Source organism: Armigeres subalbatus, unplaced genomic scaffold, assembly GCF_024139115.2.
Source record: "Armigeres subalbatus isolate Guangzhou_Male unplaced genomic scaffold, GZ_Asu_2 Contig288, whole genome shotgun sequence".
NCBI classification, from domain to species: Eukaryota; Metazoa; Arthropoda; class Insecta; order Diptera; family Culicidae; genus Armigeres; species Armigeres subalbatus.
Genome location: NW_026943028.1, coordinates 169945 through 192490, shown reverse-complemented (window position 1 = coordinate 192490; position 22546 = coordinate 169945). Strand labels below are relative to the sequence as shown.

The window sequence follows — 22546 nt, the reverse complement described above, 5'->3', positions numbered from 1 at the left end:
TTCGTCGCCTAGGTCTTTGCCGATTATATCGAGTCGTATTATTTCTTATATTGCTCGTAATGATTTGTCTAAATAATGAAATGAAAACTGTGCATATAGATTGCTTCGCCATAACGAAAAGCTGGTAAAAAATTGATACTTACTTGATACTTGATACTTGATGGGCTACAGCTCTTCGATGAACCTACGCCGAATGGAGTATCCTTCTCCACTGGACTCGATCCTGGGCCAATCGCTTCCAGTCGCCCTGAACATTGAGCGCTCTCAGGTCCTCTTCAACTGCAAAAAGCCATCGTGTACGCGGCCTTCCACAAAGCCTGCGGCCTCTTCCGGGTTCTCTACTAAATATTATCTTCGTTTGACGTTCTTCCGGCATACGAACAACATGACCAGCCCACCGTAGTCTGCCGTGTTGTATAAGCTTAATAATATCCAGCCCTTTTTACACCTGGTACAATTCGTGATTCATGCGACGCCGCCAGATACCGTTCTCCTGTTTACCGCCGAGTATTGTCCGCAGCACCTTACGCTCAAACACTCCGAGAGCTCTCCGATCAGCCTTCTTTAACGTCCATGTCTCATGGCCGTATAAAGCCACCGGAAGAATCAGAGTAGTATATAGCGCGAGTTTTGTTTTCGTTTGCAGACTACGGGACTTGACGGGACTTGATACTCTGTTGTTAACATTTAGAACCAAATCCAGATGTCGTACTTGTTCGATCACGTCTTTACGTCTTTGTTACGCTTACCTCCCCAGAACTTAGGCAGTCGGCAAAAGATTGTGGGACTTTTCTATCGTATTTTCGTTCAATATTGAATATATTTATGAAATGTCTGTTCTCTGAGACTAAAAATCGATTGAATATTCTGTTTTATTCAAGGTTAATAAATATAACAATATGCAGTCGGGATTCGATGGTTGGGATTTTAATACTTGGGTCACTTTTTAGTTGGGTTTAGTTTAGTTGGGTGTCATGGGCCAACTAAAAAGCAACCGTACGTCAAAATCCGCAAAATCCAATGTAAACACGGAAAACGGGATTGAGCGTCACTGGACATCATTTGTGATGTTCAAGTCGAAACACACGTATTCAAATGGCTGTCGGTTGGCCCAACTAAAACACCGAATTTGTTAGTTGGGTTAAGGTCGTGGCCCAACCAGCGAATCGCGACTGTAATGCAAAAAACATCTTTCGCTTCCGAAGATTCACCAAACCCGACACTTCTGTATGGGGTTCATTTTGCTACCGGCTGGACAATTAAATGCTTCGCTGAAATCCACCAAATTACTTAGAACCCCCAGAACTCGATATTTGGAAGGACAGTGTTCGTCAGCAAGTAGAGATTTGGCAACCGATGGTCTAATACTTTCGCAGTATTGCTAGGAAAAATAGTGGAATACACAATCTCGTAGTTTTTCGTAATCAAACAACTCACGTTTCCATAGGAGATGAACAGTAACTGCTCATGTGTAAAATTTTCGAATCCTGGCAACACTGCTTCAGGGCCATTGCGAGCAACGTGCATCCGATAGGCCCTCAATGCTTCCCGGAGTCCACCATGATCGGCAATGTTCTCTCCTAGGGTTAATGTTCCGTTGATCTGTTAACAAAAAAATAGAGTTTTAAAACACCCATATGAGGTTATTATAGCACCTTTATACAAAAGCCTTAGCCTCCGGAACGTAGTATGAACTGTATAGATCTACTAAGCATTGAGCACGTTTATCATACTCCAGTACCGTATCATTGGACCACCAGTGCTTTTCGTCTCCGTATTTGTCGTAGAAACGACCTGAGTTGTCAAATCCATGGGTAATCTCGTGACCCACGGTCTCACCCAGAGCACCGTAGTTGAGAGCCCTACAATTTTTGAGAATAATAAGGTTGGCAGGGGTAAACACACGCATAGACTTACTCCAAACCAAGATGGTAGAACGGGTATTGGATGATGGCGACTGGAATAACTGAAAGAAAAACTTTGATTTATACCTAATTCAAATTTTTAAAGTACCGTTAGCACACCAATTACGTTGCGCTCCATAAAATTGAAAGCATTGACATCCGAAGGATCAGTGTCCCACATAATACTGCTGTTCAGTTGCCACGATCGTAGCGTTGCTTCCGTCAGAAACTGTAGACCGTTGATCCAATTTTGAAGATGATCGGTTCGGCTAATCTGCAACTATTTAATCAATTATTAGGAATAAGGTTTAAATTTTATTTCAAAATATCTATCATTACTCCTTGATAGTGCTCTTCCAGTTTTTGAACGTTCAGAATCCATTCCGGAAATCCAATCAGTGACTTTATGGCCTTGGACTTCTCTAGCGATGCATACTTGGTGTAGGCATCCATCCAGTCCGTTTCTAGTATCATCTGATCGAACTCCAGCCGTATGTTGGTGACCATCTGCTCTATGCGTGGTTTAGTCTGTTCCAGGAAGCTCCTATCTGCAATTGTGTAGCTCACGGCTAGCCCCATCAGTTTGTGACAGATTTTAGCGCAGTCCTCTTCCGTGTCTACATTGTTGAACTCATGATCTACCAGAAACGAGACAACAACTGTCCAAATGTATAGTTCGACTAAAAGCGGGGGTTGAGACGAGACTACGCCAATTAGGTTCCCAAGGAACTCCACATTTTCCGGAGTTTGTTGAAGTTGCTCACTAAGGGATGGCTTCACATCGGGTAGGTTGGCAAACAGGACATCCATGTAGTGTTGCCAGATGGGGTACGGTTTCCTCGGTTTGATGTGATTGTCCGTGAAGTTTTGCAACTCTTGGACAGTGTAGTAAACGAAATCATCGTCCTCCGACTCTGAAAACTGAATTATAGCCTAGTCGTTAAATCTTGTTGCTAACCAATTTGTTACAAACCTCAGGTAGAGATTGCTTTATATTTTCATAACAGTTTACTAACTTTAACGTTTTGTCATTCATTTCTGCGTTTTCCATATTTGGGTTGAACAAAGCTAATAGTTTCGAAAAATGTTTAGCCAACTTTCCTGTATCGTTACTATCCGTATTTCTATTGACTTTATCGGATAGCAATATTTTTCTGCTGTAACCTGGGTTCTTCATCTTTGACCACTGGTAGGCTCTGTTGAGAAAAAAAACTATAATTTAGAAGCGCCCGCATGCGATAAATAACATATCAACTAACGCAAACGTAAACTCATCTGGGCTGTAGTCGTACTCCAAGGTAATGCGATTTCGACTCTTGTCACGATGATCCGGCTCAATTGACAAACCTATTATAACGTTCAATCCCAATTTGCGTTGTATTTTGGCAACTGAAGTGATCCAATCGAAGGTGTGATTCCGGTCTAAGGATGTATTGGAGATCAACGTTGGAGTCAATGGAAGGTCGAACTCCTTCAGGAGAAGTTTCATGGCCGTGTAATCACGACGTCTCCCCTTGGTTTTGCTTAAGCACGCTTTGTACATGAACTTGGCCTGAGCGACCGGTCTGGGATCCGATTCGGTAACGTTGGTTTCCAGATGGTTTCGGATGAATCGGTAGATTTTGGTTTGCCGCTCGTGAAACCAACTGTAGGTACCGTGTCGGGATGGTCGCGGATGATCGTCGGCCCAACGGCCGCAAGCATAGGCGTAGAAGTCATCGCAGGGGTCTACGCTGGTGTCCATGTTCTGCTTGAAGGCTGCTGCTGAACGGAGACACTGCTCACTGTTGCAGACGTCCGGTAGCTGGGACGCATAGTGGTAGATGGCATAGATGATCGAGGACAGGAAGATTACGGCAATAGTCAGAATGCAGATGAAGAATCGGCTGCAGAAGACTTGACAGGAGCTTTGAGTAGTGGAATCTGTAAATCTTGGTACGGATATCTTGCCATTGCTGGTTGCCTCTATGTTGTCAGCTTGAAGTAATAACAGAAATCATAATCGGGCTTAGGATGTGGTCGAATTCATCGAATTATAATGATCCTACCTACGAATTTATCGTCTGTCTGTTTATTCATTATTCCTCTGAATATCTGGGAAAGCAGAACTAATGTATTAGGCAAAGCCACGAGTATAGGTAGTAATGAAGTATTTTAAGAAATGCTTCATCACAATATTTATGATTTATCTTATTTAGCTACGGAAAAAACGAATGACATCGTAGAGAACCAATGAAAGTCTAGATACGAGATATATGATCGTCATTTAATTTTATGGCAGCTAATGAATGCAAATTATCTCGGTATGACAATGTTGCGATGCCTTGTTATTTTAGATTTGGAAGAAGGAAATCATTGGATATACATATTGTTAAGAGCTTTTTAGTGGAAAATGGAGCCAAATAGGCAAGTGCACTTAAAAGTTTCTGCGAGCCGGGTGACTATCACATTAATTCCACCAGTCGACAAGTCAATATCGAGATACTGAAGACGGTCTTACTGTTGAGGTCGAAATACGAATTTGTTAAAGTTCCAATCAAGTGGTGCAATTGAATGGAATAGTACGAACTCGTCTTATGACAACTGAAGACATTCCACCAAAAGCTCAAAATAATTTTCTTATCAAACTTGGTATTGCCGAAACTCAATGAGTAGAAGCCGAAATCGATGTTTGGTGGCATTTTGTAATCGTGACGCGTAGAAAATATGTTAATTAAAAAATCCAATTTTGTTTAAATTAAAATTAACATACCTTTGCTTAAAATAGTCTGATTTTGAAAAAAAAAAAACAAGAAATTCTTCTCGTTTTTATATTTCTTGGCCGGTTTACTAACATCGTGCATCGCACTGATCGGCACGCTGAGGTGTTAATGTTTAATCGCACGCTGATGGTGACTTACTCAAACCCCACATTTCCCTTCTTCTCTCATTAAAAAAGGGAAAAAAATCCTCTAGCATAAAACGCAATGTTTAATTTTTTGACGTAGAACTACGTCTGACTTTTCTATATTGGGGTACACTTTACGATTGTAAAAACTCGAAAAACGACTTTGATCGTTAATATCTTAGCCGTTTCCGATGAATTTTCAATTTTCTTGGACCATTCGATCAAGGAAGAGTCAACGCTTCATACCCGCTGTACACTGAAGTCGTTTTTTAAGTGGTTTTTATACGCTTTTATACGATTTTATTTCACTTGAATTTCGGGATTTACGAAGTTTTTTACGTTGTTTTAATTTACGCGGCTTATATCCTGCGCGTGAAAACCGACTCCAGTGTTACAATATTTACATGTATGATTATTTACTTTTGAAAACTTGCTAACAGTTTAGCAATCGGTTACGGCGAATCAGTCAATCTCGTAAGTGCATCGCAAGCTTCTTCTTCCATAGCACTACATTCCAACTGAAACTTGGCCTGCTTTTCAACTTAACAATCTATTAGCATTTCTTTAGCTATTAATTGAAAGCTTTTATGCTTGCCTTTGCATCTTTGCCATCTTGTGTCGCAAAGTTAATGGATACACTATGTCGAGAATGTTTCCCACCCGAAAACATCCTAGATCGGATCAAGAATCGATCTCACCATCTCTGGATTCTGCGCCATTGTTCGTGAGGCTGACTGGAAACCTCAAGCCAGCATAGACATCAAGTTACTGCAACTTAGAGGGCTTTTAGCTGATGCAGTTCATTTCTGCTAAGTTTCACTCGCGTTTTCTTTCGAAAGCTTGGGGGCGTTTGACGACAGCTTCTCGCTTACGTCTATTGTTGCCAGTTCTGGTAAACTTTCTTCGGCTCGTTTTTTGCTGATTCCTAGGTGTCTGCTAGAGTAAACGCAAAGTCCGACGCAGCTCACTTGAAGGAATAATAATTATTATTTATAATTGTTATCAATAAACTGTCAAACTATTTTGTCGAGTCGTGTTGCATCGTGTCAACTATGACTTCCTCTGACCTGACCACCAAACACCGTTGACAGCCTAGCTTTTACTATGGGCTTTTTTGTAATGAGGCACCGAGCTTTAAGACTGACTTAGTGCTTAGTCTCTGTTCCAGTTTGCGTCGGTTGCAGTGGTACAGCGATACTTTTGGAATTGATTATGATTCAGATGTAAACCTAACTAATACCAATTTAATGTCAACAATGAAGTTCAATCGGATGTTTGGCATTGTGTTTTGGTGCTATGTAGAAAAATAAGTTCAAAAAGCAGCACTTACCAATGCTTCAAATCGAGATACAATTATCGAACAATACTTACTCTCTAACGAGTTTTTATCAATTGATAATTTGGATATGTGATCGCTTGAAGGAGTTGTTCATCCTCAATTATTTGAAAATTTTCAAATGTTGGTCTTAGGGTCTGTCTCATTTGGAGAATTAAACTTAAAAGTGACAGTTCGAAAATTAAAAAAATCACCCCGTTATAAGAATGGCTGGTGCTACCCAGCATTTCCAATAGGACATCGATGGAAAATGATTCGATATCTGTCAAAAGTAATCTTGCTCTGCGAGCAGGGTTATTCGATAATTATTGAAATGTCACTTTTAAGTTTAATTTCAGTTTAATTATTGAATAATATACATCACTAGGGATCGCAATGCTCACTCAATCTACAACGAATAAACAACGAAAACAAATTCACCATCAAGCATAATTTTTCATAACGACGTATGTAACAAATATGAGGATTCGAGAAATCCTTTGCAGAAAGTTGGCAAAACTTTTTCTAAAACTGTTTTAAAACTAAATCTTTTTTCAATACTTTTTTCCGCTGGCATGCATCATTACAAGACACGTAATAAGCGTGCTTCACAGTAAAGCTCAATTCATTCAAATTCATTGTGAAAAACGATAAAATATTACATACACCGGTATGCTACACGTACGTCGCTGTACATTGGTCGGTTTTCCATAGTGCACGATTGACGCAACTGCAGTTTTGTTTTGTTTTGGTTTTTTTGTTACATAGGTCGCTCTTAATTCCCATATGTTAAAGCGACGTATGTAACAGTGAGACTTCAAAAATAGAAATTTTTACATACGTCGATTCGCAAAAAGATTGAATTAAAGAATTTTAAGATCTGAAATCAGTAAAATCGATGCGTATTATATAAAGCCGCGTGTGATTGTCACGTTGTATTAAAAACCCCGTTTTGTTTACTTTTGTTACATACGTCGTTATGAAAAATTATGCTTGCCATGGGCTTGAAAAACGCTTGCTTTGATCTCATCGAACAGAAAAATCGAAAACCTGTACATTATGTACAGCTACGTAGTTCAACTGACGTTGCTCGATTGAGCTGCACCTTTGAGTTTTTAAGATATTTACGCGAGACGAAGATGAACATATTGCTTTTGAGAAACCGATAATTTCCTTTGAAAACTGAACTCCAAAATTAACTTGTCTGATTATCGTGGTTTTCAATCGCAGAACAACGAAATGCAAATCAATAGGTTGTATCCTTTAAATGTGAAACTAAATTGGTACCTAGTGTTATGGTTTTGATCTCACAAGAAACATTTTATATTGCAGTTTGCCTTGAAACATGGATTATCGGTGCACTTCGATAATCACACTTTTTTATTGCGTGTGCACAGTTGCCGACTTCTTTTTCTCGAATCTCACTAAATAATATTATTTTCTGAAGGAAATAATTATGAAAACTGCACAACTGGCATCTTTGGCCATAATTCAGAAGGAGAAAATGCAAGAAGTTGCAAAATGCGAAAATGTCAGAAGAAATTGTTCAAAACAAAAGCACGTGGTTCTCACCTAGGGTGACCATATGGTATCCTAAAGGAGGACATGTCCTCCTTTTTCGATAAAAATCGGATGTCCTCCTTTTGGGCTGAAATGTCCTCCTTTTTGTACATTTTGAGGAAACAATCAACAATGCTAGACATTAATTTCTGGAGAGTTTTTTTTCTAGTTATCGCTGAAGAAAATTTTACAACAAGGATCCATTCGTAAGTAAATCATACGGTTGTAAATATACACTTGCGTTTGATTCCTTTCCTACTTGCAACCCTTTCCAAATCAATGTTAATATACCAAACATTAGATGAGTGTATTAGAAGATGTTTTGAAATAATAGTTTGATAATTTCACGAAATTGTGAATAATGGGCTCTGAATAAATTGATTCAATTGCTTCTCAAGGTGTGCTGCGAGAAAGCATACATTGAATGATTAAATCTTATTTCGATCGAAACACATGGTACGTGTCCTCAAAATAAGTCTAAAGAAATCTGAAAATGGTCACCTGTCATAAGTCGAGTTAAGTACTATTCCATTTAATTCCACCGCAACGGTCCCATAACAGGTAAAGACATTCCACTAAAAGAGCTTGATAAAATGTGTTGGAGGAAACATGGGACTCAAACTTATGACCCCATTGCAAAGATGGATGCAAGTCAACGATGTTCTCTAATCAAACATAAAGTTCCAATACCCCGCAAATCTTCAAAATCGTCATGAAAATCTCCGTAGTTGTATCCAGCCTAAAAACGAACAATCTATTCTACGAACAACTATTGAAAGCATCGTGGTCATGGTGTACGCCGTGCTTAGGTGCATTCACATGTCATGAACTTGTTGGTATTCAAGGAATAATCTCCGCTGGTTTGAGTGCCTTAAATAATATACAATCAGTTGTTTATTGCTCAACGTTGCGATGTATGCGATGGTTAAGTCATTCAAAAAATAATAATATTTCAGATTTTCTTATTATAATTCTGTGCATTGCTGCCTAAAATAAATGCTCAGCATATTGATACACCAAACATTTGTGTACCATTATTCAGATAGGTTGAAACTTGTTTGATAGAATCTCACTATAAAGATGGTGAGTTCGTTCTTTCTTTTTTTTTTTTGTTTTAATAAATTTGTATGTCGTATTTCACTTGACGCCCCGAAAAATCAGTAAATTTAATATCAAATAAAGGAAATTTTCGGTTCGGTAATTTCTTTCACATGTCCTCCTTTTTCAAACAAATGTCCTCCTTTTTGGCACGATTTGAAAGAATTGTCCTCCTTTGGAAAATTTTCATATGGTCACCCTATTCTCACCCCGTTTGCTTTCGTCTGACATTTATCGATGTCAAAATCCATTGTAATCGACACCGTCACACTTTTGATCACAGTTTGGAACCGTCACACTTTCAAACTGTGTTGTTCGATTTAGTGTGAACAGCGCAATATTGTAGCAATAATCTAAATATCTTATACCGTCCATTAAATCCATTTATCAGTTTCATACATAGTAATACCAGTAAGCTGACCTTTAACATATCGATGTTGAACTTGCTAACAATCGCTTAGAACATGTGTTCCCAAACTGCGGGCCGCGACTCCCAGGGAGGTCGTGGGCTGATCAATGATGGGTTGCGAAAGACGAAAGACGCATTCCTACAACTTTCCGTGGCGGACAGAGATGCACTGCTCAAACCCGATGGACTATGCCGTAATAGTTTCCGATCTGGTCATCGAGCAAAGGATTGCCATTCCAAGTTTTCCTGTCGGATTTGCAAGAAGCGGCACCACACCCAAATCTCCAAGGATTCCAAAGGTTCCAATACTACCCACGTGGCCAAAATTGCGGCCTCGGAAGTTTTGACATGCAACGTTACCCAGAAGGTTTCGTCAAGAATTTTGCTTGTGACAGCGGTGATCGTCGTCGAGGATGACCGAGTGCAAGATTCAGCGCACGGGCGCTCTTGGATTCAGGCTTGGAGAGCAATTTTGTGTCGGAGCGATTAGCCCAAAGGATGAAAGTCTCCAGGAACAAGGTCGACGTTTCAATTCGCGGAATACGACAAGGACCAACCAAGGTCAAGCAAACAATCCAAATGGTGGTGCGCTTGCGAGTATCGGTTTTTTCGCGAGAGATGGAGTTTCTTGTGTTACCCAAGGTCACTGTATATCTACCCACAACCACAATTAGCACGGAAGGGTGGACTTTACCAGACGGTATTCAACTGGCGGATCCGTCGTTTTTCCAATCTTAGGAAGTTGATATTGTCCTGGGCATCAAGGCTTTCTTCGAGTTCTTCGAGACTGGAAGAAGAATTTCGAACAGAATAAAGCTACCAAGCCTCACTGAATCCGTATTCGGATGGATAGTTTTTGGTGGCGCATTTTCTACCAAATCCCTTCAAATAGACTGCCATTTCTCAGCCACATCCAAGCTAGAAAAAACTAATTGAGCGATTCTGGTTGTGCGAAGAGGTGGATTTCCCAAACTCCAATTATACGGAGGAGAAAATGTGTGAAGATTTGTTCCAGAAAGGAGTTCGAAGAGGTGCAGATGGTCGCTACACTGTTCATCTACCCAAAAACGAAGATAAAACTTTCCAAGCTGGGCGAGTCGTGAAACATCGCATTCCGACGTCTTCTTGGAACCAAGTGCAGGGTGGCAAGAGATGCCAATTTGCGTATTCAATACGTCGCATTTATGGATGAATATTTGAAGTAAGGACACATGCGGAAAGAAGCCATCCAAAAGGTGTTATCTACTCCACCATCCGGTAGTCAAGGAGGCTTGTACCACCACCAATTTCAGAGTGGTCTTCGATGCTTCTTGCAAGACGTCAACCGGAGTTTCGTTGAATGATGCACTTCTGGTGGGACCAGTTGTGCAGGAAGACTTGAGGTCTATTATCCTAAGGAGTCGAACGAAACCAAATTCTCCTTGTACCGGACGTAGAGAAAATGTTCCGGCAGATCCTAACTACACCAACGGATCAACCTTTGCATTCGATACTCTGACGGTGTATGAGCCAAACACTGTGACTTTTTGGACAAAACTCGCTCCCTTCCTAGTAACTCGCACGCTTCCGCAGTTGGCTACTGATGAAGAATCCCATTATCCGCTCGCAGCAAGAGCTATTCTCGAAGACGTATATATGGATGACGTCATCACTGGTACGGACGACGTCAGGACTGCTATTTCCCTCAGAACTCAATTGACGGAGATTATGGAAAACGAAAGTTTCAACCTTAGAAAGTGGTCCTGCAATAAACCAGCCGTTTTGTAAGGCATTCCTGCTGAAAATCTGGCACTTCAGGACCGCTCTGGCGTTGATTTAGATCCGGATCAATACGTAAAACCGTTGAGCTTAACGCGGATGCCTGGAACCGATACCATTCGATTCCAGACCCATATTCCACCGCTAAATTCAGACATTCCACATACCAAACGTCGTATCCTATCACTCATCGCCACACTTTTCGACCCCCTTGGCCTTATGGGGGCCACGACCGTGTACGCCAAGATCATAATGGAGCAACTTTGGACACTACCAGGCACGCTTGGATTGGGATGAACAAGTACCTCTAATGGTGCACATTTAATTTTTTTTTCTCTGAGATTTCAGCATTTTTTTTGTTTATTTTCCCGAGGTGGGCACTGCCGAGTTTCAGCAATACATGAAATGAGAATTAGTAATAAACGAAAATTTCTGCCGAAATTCAGTTTCAAAATTTGCTGAGTAACAGCGGTGCCCGATTTTGCTAAGCTCGAAAAAGAAAAACTTAGTGTGTGGGTGAGGTCTGGGAAAAATTGAAGCAGAACCTACCACTCCTTAACAAAATTCGTGTCGATCGCTGTGCTGTTCTTCCAAGTGCAGTTTCGGTGGAAATGCATTATTTCTTAGACGCTTCTGAGAAGGCGTATGGTGGCAGTATCTACCTTAGAAGTCAAGTGGTGAACGGAAAAGTTATGGCGCGTGTATTATCATCCAGATCCAAGGTAACCCCCCTTCAAAGTCAGTCGATCCCACGACTCGACCTATGCGGCGCGCTTCTTCTATCACTATACGAGAAGGTTCAAACCTCTACAAGGCTGTCAGTTCTAGTATACTTTTGGACAGATTCAACGTGTGTGCTACGTTGAATTGCTGCGCCACCCACGACATAGACCACATTCGTTGCCAACCGTGTGGCGAAGATCCAATCCATAACAGATGGAGGGATTTGGAGACACGTGCCCGGAATAAGCAATCCTGCCGATCTCGAGGACTGTCACCCGAAGATATTGTCCAAAACGAACTATGGAACGTGGAATGGTCCGAGTTGGTGGCAGAAATGTGGTCTAATGGAACCACAGAAGAACTTGAAGTAGGAGAAAAAGAAAGACGACGGACTGTCGTTGCGTGCACCGTGTCACCCGTGGCGGATTCCAACGCCATATATCTTAGCAAGTTTTGTTCTTACTCAGACCTCATTCGTCGAACGGCATACTGGTTACGGTTACTCAAGCTTTTGCGAGTTCCAAGAGAACGGCGATGTGAAAACGGTTTCTTGAGTTGTGCTGAAATGAAGGCAGCACAACAAGCTATAATTCGAAGCGTGCAGCGAGAAGTCTTTGCGAAAGAATTGAAGACGCTTTAGAAAGGAGATTCTGTGTCGAGGAAGGCTGAAATATTCCGAAAAACTGGAAGTTACTTAACACCCAGTAGTGATACTAGCCAGGCATCGATTAACCCGAATGATAATGGAACTAGGAAGAGCTCTTCCACAAAACGCTATTGCACACTAGCCCACAATTTATTACTCTTGGGAGTAGTTCGTCAACAATTCTGGCCTCTTGGAGGAAGAAACGTAGCGAGACAGGTAGTACATCGATGTATGCGTTGCTACCGTACTAAACAGTCCACAGTTTATGGGTGAACTGCCATCCACATGAGTTACCGTCCCGTCCATCCACTAAAACCGGCGTAGACAATTTTGGATGCGTCTGCATTCGCCCAGCTCCAAGACGTACTACAGTAAAGCCTTACGTAGCTGTGTTTTTTTGCCTCTGTACCAAGGCGGTCCATTTAGAGCATGTCTCCGATCTTTCTACGGAACGTTTTCTACAAGCCATGAGACGATTTATTGCACGTCGAGGAAAGCCGTCCGACATTTATTCTGATAATAGCACATTTTTTATCGGCTCCAGGAATCAACTATTCGAACTTTTGCATATGCCAAAGGACAACCAACATCATGACCGAGTCGCCGCTGAGCTAGCAGAAAATGGAATACAGGGCATTTCATCCCGCCGAGTGCGCCACATTTTGAAGGCCTCTAGGAGGCCGCAGCTAGGTCAGCCAAAAATCATTTGCTGAAGGTGGGCGGAGAGAACGTTGCCACATCGGAAGATTATTGCACACTGCTAGCACAGGTCAAAGCCTGTCTTAACTCCCGTCCATTTGTTCCAATGTCCGACGATCCAGATGATTTACCGTCATTGACTCCGGCACATTTCCTGTTGGGCTCGTCGTTACATTCAATTCCAGAAGTTAATCTGCAAAATATCCCGTCGAACCGTTTGAATCAATACCAGATAATGCAACATAAACTGAAACATTTCTGGAACCGATGGAAACGTGAATACTTGGTCCAGTTGCAAGCCCGCAAAAAACGATGGAAACCAGCTATTCCTATGCAACCAGGAATACTCGTTATAATTAAAGATGATAATGCGCCTCAAATTCGCTGCTAAATAGGAAGAATCATTGCTTTACACCCCGGAGAAGATAACGTAACCAGAGTCGTGACTGTGAAGACCGCCACTGGGGTACTCAAGCTTCTGGTGGAGAAGATTTGCATTCTGCAAATTCCTGTGAACCGTGAACTAAGGCTCGACGATAGCATTGAGGCTGCTCCGTTGTAACCACATTCAATTCCTCCCCTAATTCCTATCCCATCGAAGAAGCTTCTTTTCTTTCTCTACAGAAACATAACTATTTCTGGGTGGGTGATGATGTACGATACTGGACCTTCAACCTGTGGACGAGTAGAATTTTGGCTTGCTGTGATTATAATCGATGAGCTTTTATCTTCAGTGTTGCCGACACGTGTGTCAAGTATTGGTTCTGCGGCCACCAGTGAACTTGTCGTCTCGTCGAAAAGATGGTCAAAACCATCGGCCCCGGCTCCGGTTTTTTGTGTTCGAACTCGTTTACGGTCACTAAACGCTCAGGATTTCGGTCAGCAATCGGTCACCATTAGTTGCCAGTCAAAGCCCACACATCGACATCAATAACTATGTACCATATATTGTTCGGTCCGTCCTTAGCCTCGTGGTTCCCAGCGCGCTCTGGCCAGCCATACTACCGCTAACGGACTCGACGACGCTATCGTTTGAAGCGGCTATTGTTTCCAGTCGCTTTCACGATACACCTCGCCACCCACCTCTGCCAATAAACGACAGTAGGGGAAGGCGGGTAGACTTGATCCCCGGGGAGACGTGATCGCCCCCTGTTTTATCGAGGACTAAAGTAGTTTTGTTCTAGCCTTTTTTTTTATTATAGATCCTCTAGACAAATGACCTTTATGTGGTGAGTTATTTTTTGGATTGATAACCTTATTTATTATGAAGGGCGGTTTGTATGTTTTGACCTTCCTAAAGATTTTTTCATTGGCCAAGCAAAATTTGAACAACGCTTCATACCAATGACCAAATGCTTTCGTTTTTTAAACAGCACAAAGCCATAAATATGTTTTATGATCTGTACTGATGAAAATGTTAACATTAGTTTTAGGATATTTGGATTTGAATTTATTGCTTCAATTTGGGGACACTTGATCACCCATTAGTCACCCATTCAAATTTTTCCGAAAAAAAAAAAAAAAATACAAATCTATTCTCAGGCTTCTAATTTTTTGTAGATTCGACAGATTTGATGCAGGGTTGCCATGAAAAATTATTTATTGCGTAGATATCATAAAAAGGGGACCAAGTCTCCCCAAATTTTAAAATTGCATGTGCTGTCGTATTTAATAACAATAATCGTTCACATATAGGCACAGCAATTTGAAAATTGCACCTATTTTGAAGAAAAAATATTTAAAAAATCTGCAATGTGCGAATTTGTTTTTCTAATTTTATCAAAGCAAGTTCTTGGAGGGTGATCAATTTCCCCCGAATATTTAAAAAGTCGATTTTTGACAGCACTCCAAAAAATCAATATTGTGTATCAATAACAACAATAATTTAAGGACTGTCATACATCAGTAAAGTTAAATACTATATTTCTTAGAGAGTCTGTGTGGAAATCGCGTATGTTTATTTATTTTTGGTTGTGATACATCGGCAATCAGAAAAGGGGATCAAGTCTCCCCAGTCTCCCCTAAGGTGAAATTGCATTTTTGTTTCTAGGACTCTCACATCCAAAGCTCTCCCCGACTTAAAATCGCCCTGGGACTCGGGAGATAAAATATGTGGTGCCCACCCCGGAAGCGGCCGCTGGCTCAATACCAGTTGCTTGGGGCTTAAGGTAGCCTCACACCTAGGGAAAATTTTTGGGCCCCATGTATTTGAAATGGGGCCGGGAATTTGGTTTTCCGTGCCCAAATCCCGAAAACATCGCATATGCAAAAGAACATGGAGGAAAAATCGCGGAACAAATTCCCGAGGTGTGAGGCTACCCTTAAGGTTGCCTTACACCTCGCCCACCCCCCCTCCGCGAAAGGACTCTAGAGTTTTTTTTTGAGGTACTGTTCCCACAACACGTCACGAGTCCCTGGCCACCAGTACCCCAGCACTGAATGTTTCACTTTCAGGTTCACTTTGGATGCCATCAACCCTGTATTACGAGTCTTTGATTGAACATGTTTCGTATCGAACGCGGTTCCGAAGTTTTAGTTCTGTTTTGTTCGGTCGGAAAGCAAATTAATTAGTTCGCGATTGAACGTATTTCGTATCGGACGCGGATCCGGATGTTTAGTTCTGTTTTGTGCGGTCGGAAAGTAAGTGTGCATGATAAGACGCGTTCGTATTAGGACGCGAAATTACCGCGAAATCAGAGTTTGTGCTTTGTGCGGTCGGTGTGTAGTTGTATGGATGATTGGATGCGTTCGTATAAGGATGCCGAATTATCGCGAGAACCGGGTATGTCCTCTGTGCAATCGGTGAGCAAATAAAGAAATCATTGGACGCGTTCAAGACAAGCTAGGTGGTCTAGTGTCTACCGCATCTGCCTTACTGGGCTCCGTGTTATAGAACGCTATATATGACGCAGTGTTGAGGCGTAGGGTTAAACATTGATTACATTAATTTCAAATTTCATGTTTAGTTACTTTCCAAGAGAAGATTTGTTCATATCATCAGAGCCATGTGCCAGGATGAATAACAGATTAGGAATGTTTGAAACCATAAAATGTTTTCTGTGGCATATGTTTATTCTACCTCCCAAGAAGAGCAATATCGAGTAGGAAATGTCAGCCAAACGACCCTTTCGGCCAAATGACCATTTCGGCCAAAATACCCTTTCGGCCAAATGAGTCTTTCGGCATAATGACCCTTTCGGTCAAACGACCCTTTCGACCAAATGACCCTTTTGGCCAAATGACCCTTTCGGCCAAATGACCCTTTCGGCCAAATGACCATTTCGGCCAAAATACCCTTTCGGCCAAATGAGTCTTTCGGCAAAATGACCCTTTCGGCCAAAAGACCCTTTCGGCCAAATGACCCTTTCGGCCAAACGACCTTTTCGGCCAAACGACCCTTTCGGCCAAATGACCCTTTCGACCAAATGACCCTTTCGGCCAAACGACCCTTTCGGCCAAATGACCCTTTCGGCCAAACGACCCTTTCGGCCAAACGACCCTTTTGGCCAAATGACTTTCGGCCTAATGGTCTGTTCGGCCAAATGGTATATTCGGCCAAACAACTTTCGGCCTAGTGGCATTCGGCCAAATGGCTTTCGGCCGAATGGGTTACGGCCAAACGACCCTTCCCCAAGAAAAAGAGACCTGGATGATGCTTGTGGATGACCAACGCGCACTTGGAGACGAATGAATCACGAGTTGCATCGGCTGTTGGGAGAACCATCCGTCACTCATACTTCCGAAATCGGACGACTTCGGTGGGCCGGAAACATAGCCAGAATGTCGGCCAGTAATCCGGTGAAACTGGTTCTCGACAACGATTCGACGGGCGAGGTGCGCAGCGAGCTAGGTGGAGGACGATTTGCGGATAAAGATAAAGACGATTTGCTTTCATTTAGCCTGAGTCAATAATAATAATTCACGAAGATCAGATTCTCGTTGGACTTTCGTGTCAAAATCTGTAGATGGTAGGCTCACGGCGTGGGTATCAGTCCTTATATTATCTGCCATATTTATCTGAGAAAACTTTCCGGATTCTTTTAGCATGGACATTGTATGAAATTGATCTTGGATATTTTTGAGTTGTTAAAGGACGAATTGAATAGTTGTGACTCACCATAGAAATCTTTTCAATCTAACTAGCACGGGCCAGACAAGTGCTATCACTCTCTCATGTAGATCTAAGAAATTCACTGCTGCCACTTCCTTGCTTCAGTTTAATCTATAACTGGTACAACCATTCTAACCTGGTGGCAGTTAGTCACCTATGCAAATAACAACGGTATTCAGCAATTCTGGTATGTGTCGAATTAATTTCATACTCTAGAGCAATTTGTTTACTGGTAATTAAAGTTGTTTTCTGTTTGACTAAAACCATGGCGATATTACGGCTTGTTATTATTGAGACAAGAAAGTAGCAAGTGAGTAAAGGCATTGTTAAGCGTAACACCAGAGGAATCTGGGCAGACAAACATACAATTGCAATAATGACAAACTGTGAATGCGGTTTGAAATATTTCCTTATGTTGTAGAGTGCAATCATCCGTTTCTTCTCGTAACATAACCCTTATTTATTAAATAAAGTTTAATGACAATTGATGAAATTAAAAGATGGGATGCATTCACATCTAAGAAATTATCTACGCTTAGAGTTGTAATGGGGGTTTCCGTATCTATTTCCGGCACTAACGACATTCTTTAAGCATGAAAAATTTATTTCATATTTTCACTGTTAGAGCTGAACTTCTAACGTCTTACCACACTCGACATTTTTGCTTCGGATTCATCCTGCTACCAGCCGGACATTGGAATGCCTCACTGAACTCCGGCATATTACTCAAAACTCCCAGAACACGGAACTTGGACGGACTGTGTTCGTCTTCTACCAGATACTTGGCTACCGCTGGACTAACAGTTTCGCAGTATTGCTGAAAGAGAGCATCAGTTTGAACTTCCTTAAAATACAACATCACCCGTAACCCAACACTCACATTTCCAAACGAGATGAACAACAACTGCTCGTGTGTAAAGTCGTCGAATCCTGGCAGCACTTCTTCAGGACCATTTCGTCTGACATACGCCCGATAGGCACGAAAAGCTTCCCGAAGTCCCCCGTTATCGGCAATGTTCTCACCCAGGGTCAGTGTTCCATTGATCTAAGAAAAAAGACAAATCTATCATCAATGTTTGCTTTTGCAGATCATGATCGAAGGAATCATACGAAGGCCTTCGCCTCTTGAACGTAGTACGAGCTGTATTGATCCTCCAGACAGCGAGCCCGCTTGTCGTACTCTTGCAGGGTATGGTTGGACCACCATCGCTTTTCGTTGCCGTATTTGTCATAGTGGCGGCCTGCATTATCAAATCCATGGGTTAGTTCATGGCCCAAGACCTCACCAAGGGCCCCATAGTTCAATGCACTGCGAGTAGAGAATTGTGTTAATCAGGTTCCCAAACATTTTCGTATGCAGTACTTACTCTAACCCAAGGTAGTAGAACGGGTACTGAATTATAGCAACAGGAATATCTGCGAAAACATCAAAATTTGTAATAAGCAACAAATTTAGATCACCATTAACTCACTAATTGCATTCCGATCGAAGATATTGTACGCATTGACCACCGTGGGATCCATATCCCACACTTTATTATTTTTGACCCGCCATGATCGCAGCCACCCCATATTCATGAATTCCAAAGCGGTAACCCAATTTTCCAAATGATGGGTTGGGCTGATCCGCAACTGCAATTGTAATTACTCAGATCAATATTAGTACACCGGTGCCCAAACCATTGCAGTCTCACCCCACGATAGTGTTCCTCCAGTTTCTCGACATCCAAAATCCACTCCGGAAAGCCGATCAGCGACTTCATGGCCATGGATTTCTCCAGCGATGCGTACTTGGTGTAGGCGTCCATCCAATCCGTTTCCAGCACCATCTGGTCGAACTCGTTCCGTATGTCGGTCAACATCTGCTCTATACGTGGCTTGGTTTGATCCAGGAAACTCTTATCCGCTATCGCATAGCTGACGGCCAATCCCATCAGCTTGTGGACGACCTGGGCGCAATCCTCCTCCAGTCTGGCGTCGTTAAACTCGTGCTCCACCAGAAACGAAGCTACCGTTCCCCAAATGTACAACTCGATCAGAACCGGAGGTTGCTCGGAGACTACGTCGATTAGCTTTCCGAGGAATTCAACGTTCTCCGGAGTCAGTTGCAAATGTTCGTCGATAGCAGGTTTGACGTCGCTTTGATTGACAAACAGTTCGTCCAAATAGTGTTGCCAAATTGGATAGGGTTTTTTGGGTTTGATGAGTGTATCTGTCAACGTTTGAAGCTGTTTTACCGTATAGTACTTCGGTTTGCTCTCATCTTCTGAATCTAGGGGCTAAAAATGAATGTGACTAAACTGTATTCCAGTAGATTAAAATTTGTTCAAACCTTAGGCAGTGATCGATGAAACTCTGTAAATCGTTCTGCCAAAATGTTCATCTTATCGTCCATCTCACTGGTGTCGATACTTGGATTGATGGCTGCAATAATTTTTGCGAAGGACTCTGCCAGATCGCTGATATCTATTCCATCTTCATCGTCCGCATCATCACCTTCGTCTTCATCCTCATCCTCGGTGGATTCGTTTTCTGATTCGTCAGTATCTTCAGAGCTAGAATGCTGCGCTGCACGTAGATTGTGAGCCGGTGTCTTCAGCTTGGACCATTCGTACGCGCTATTTAAAATATATCAAGAAATATAAACTTTTAATCGATTATAAACATTGCTCAAAACTCACGGAAATCGCAATTCATTAGGTCTGTAGTGGTATTCCAAAGTCAATCGGTTCCGATTTTTGTCCTGATGGTCCTGCTCAATATCAAAACCCACGATCACGTTCAGACCCAGTTTGCGCTGGATCTTCGCAACCGAGCTGATCCAATCGAATTTGTATTTTCGATAGGAGATCTTGGTCCGATTCAGCAACGTCGGAGTCAACGGAAGATCGAACTCTCGCAGATATCGCTGAACGGCGGTGTAACCGTAACGTTCCCGATTTGCTTCGCTTAGGCATGCCTTGTACATAGATTTGGCTTGAGCGACCGGTTTCGGATCCGAACGGCTGATGTTGGTCTCCAGCTGGGTTCGAATGTTTCGGTAGATTTTGGTTTGCCGCTCGTCATACCAGCTGTACGCTCCGTGCCGTTCCGGGCGTGGATGATCGTCGGCCCAATTCCCGCAGACATAGGAGTAGAAGTCGTCGCACGGATCTACGTTGAGGTCCATGTTCTGCTTGAAGGCGGCTGCCGAGCGGAGGCATTCTTTACTGTGGCAGACGTCCGCCAGATTAGACGCGTAGCTGTAGATGGCGTAGACGATCGACGACAGGACGACTACGGCGATGAGAAGAATACAGATGAAGAACCGCCTGCAGAAGACCTGACAGGAGCTGAAATTGAAGGTCGTTGTTGATCGAGGCGGTAATAGTCTATTGAATAGTTAATACGCACCTCTGTTTAGTTATGGTCATTACCGCTGGGCGGAGGGTGTTAAATTGAGCGGCAGCTTGGACGTTGACGGCTATAAAGAATGGAATTAACAAATGTATTCAATGATCACGTTACGCGAAGTTGAAATTGGTTTAATCTCGATTGATCATACCCATAAACTTATCCTCAAATTGTGTTGCCATCTTATGTTTAAGAAGCCTTTCAGCAACATGCAGCAAAGTTTCGTTAAGACTGGAGATTTTCAGCAGCTATTGAAGCTTCAGCGTTATACTGGCTTACATCAATGTTGTTAGAATAAACTGTGAAAGCTAAGCAGATCTGAATAGCGTTAGTGAGCATATTATTATAGAAAGAAATAGATAAGTGTGGTATTGAAAACAAGTGGAGAACAACAATAGAAAAATAGGAAAGAATGTATATTTGAATATCAGCAGAAGTAAATGCAATTTACATATCGAAATATTATAGAACAATTGTTCAATCAGCGCTGGTAGTAACAAACAAAAATCACAAATTAGGGTCATCTAAAAGCTGTATAACTTTTGAAAATAGTAGATAAGTTATTCAAATATAGAGAACAAAGCTAGAACAGCGATCGAATAAACGAACACTTTAACAGTTTAAGCAAACGCATATGGTCACGCGTGTAAAAAGATCTATTTTGATTATCAATAAAAGCAATATTTGCAGCATTAAATAAACGGATAGCGGACTTCTACCTTTACGATCCGGCCGGCATACGAGTGACCATATGGGAGACATTGTTAACGTTGAAGGCGTGGTCTTGCTTTTCTTCGGAGGTTGTAACATCAATTATAATCCTGGTGTCAGGTAAAATTCCTTATAATGTACACTATGGTAAATCAATAAGACCGGAGTTTGGTGACCTGTAAAATAAACATCATTGCAAACAGTGTGAAAGGAAATTCTGAATAATGCTAGAAAGAAATGACGGCTTTGGTAGGCTTAGTTTTACTATCGACGAGGGGTTTTTGCAATACAACAAAATCTTTTACGATACGACACAATGAATCACATACAGGGGCTGGTTTCATACCCGTCGCTGCCAGCACCAGGCACTAACGTATATGTGAAAATAGCCAGCATGAGTTAACCACCCGAAGTTTGTATGGCGAAATACATCAAACGCGGGTTTTCTCAACAGTAGGAACTTTTCACGAGAAACTATTTGGTACCAGGAAGGGCCCTCCTTAGCCGTGAGGTAAGACGCGCGACTACAAAGCAAGACCATGCTGAGGGTGGCTGGGTTCGATTCCCGGTGCCGGTCTAGGCAATTTTCGGATTGGAAATTGACTCGACTTCCCTGGGCATAAAAGTATCATCGTGCTAGCCTCATGATATACGAATGCAAAAATGGTAACCTGGCTTAGAAACCTCGCAGTTAATAACTGTGGAAGTGCTTAATGAAAACTAAGCTGCGAGGCGGCTCTGTCCCAGTGTGGGGATGTAATGCCAATAAAAAGAAAGAAAAAGATGTAGGAAGGTGTCCGCTACTACGCCTACCAAATATTTTTTCGATTAAGGTGCCTATTTTCGAGAAATTAAACATTAGATGCTATTCGCCATACTGATTTCCAAAAGTTACCTCCTAGACCGGCACCGGAAATCGAACCCAGCCACCCTCAGCATGGGCTTGCTTTGTTGCCGCGCGTCTTACCGCACGGTTATGGAGGGCCCCTACATACCTACATACAGCAAAATTTTCACTTTTTTATGATGATTTTTATAATGAGCGTCAAAATTGTGTTCAATTTTATTATATACTAGCAGACCCGATGAGCTTCGTTTCGCCTAAAATTGATTTATTCTCTGATTGGTTCTCGAGTTATCCAGAAATTTATGTTTCATTTGTATGGGAGCCCCCCTTTCCAAAGGGGATGGGTCTCGAACCATCTTAAGAACCTTCCCCGGCCCCAAAAACCTCTGCATACAAATTTTCACGCCGATCGGTTCAGTAGTTTTGAAGTCTATAAGGTTCAGACAGACAGAATTTCATTTTTTGTATATAGATTTTTACTTAAT

General features: G+C 42.0%; 2 protein-coding genes across 7 annotated transcripts in view; both read right to left on the bottom strand.

The window, feature by feature from the left end:
* Positions 1-854: 854 nt before the first annotated feature.
* On the bottom strand, positions 855-17314 carry LOC134203893 (neprilysin-4-like). Its single transcript, XM_062678725.1, has 10 exons — positions 17117-17314; positions 3953-3998; positions 3164-3881; positions 2878-3100; positions 2244-2825; positions 2025-2184; positions 1918-1966; positions 1664-1862; positions 1438-1602; positions 855-1381 (listed from the first exon to the last, which is right to left on the bottom strand). The coding sequence occupies exons 1-10, from the start codon at positions 17117-17119 to the stop codon at positions 1208-1210; spliced, it is 2319 nt and encodes a 772-aa protein (XP_062534709.1). The 5' UTR covers positions 17120-17314; the 3' UTR covers positions 855-1207.
* Positions 17315-17540: 226 nt separating this feature from the next.
* LOC134203905 (neprilysin-4-like) overlaps positions 17541-22546 on the bottom strand; it is a 29483-nt gene continuing 24477 nt past the window's right edge. The window contains exons 2-12 of one of the 6 annotated variants that reach the window (XM_062678740.1): positions 21223-21390; positions 20655-20821; positions 20504-20573; positions 19792-20442; positions 19443-19728; positions 18805-19389; positions 18583-18742; positions 18478-18526; positions 18221-18419; positions 17991-18155; positions 17541-17927 (exon numbers count right to left, since the gene is read on the bottom strand). In XM_062678740.1, the coding sequence (XP_062534724.1) occupies positions 17754-17927; positions 17991-18155; positions 18221-18419; positions 18478-18526; positions 18583-18742; positions 18805-19389; positions 19443-19728; positions 19792-20442; positions 20504-20573; positions 20655-20685 (2370 nt within the window). In that variant the 5' untranslated portion in view covers positions 20686-20821; positions 21223-21390 and the 3' untranslated portion in view covers positions 17541-17753. The remainder of the gene's footprint in view (positions 17928-17990; positions 18156-18220; positions 18420-18477; positions 18527-18582; positions 18743-18804; positions 19390-19442; positions 19729-19791; positions 20443-20503; positions 20574-20654; positions 20822-21222; positions 21391-22546) is intronic. The other 5 variants (XM_062678742.1, XM_062678739.1, XM_062678741.1 and 2 more) reach the window with 5 other exon arrangements.

Coding starts and splice junctions, on each gene's coding strand:
- LOC134203893 (XM_062678725.1), bottom strand. Junction 2,185..2,243: donor TGGAAGAGCACTATCAAGGA/GTAATGATAGAT, acceptor TTGATTAAATAG/TTGCAGATTAGCCGAACCGA. Junction 1,382..1,437: donor TGTTCATCTCCTATGGAAAC/GTGAGTTGTTTG, acceptor TATTTTTCCTAG/CAATACTGCGAAAGTATTAG.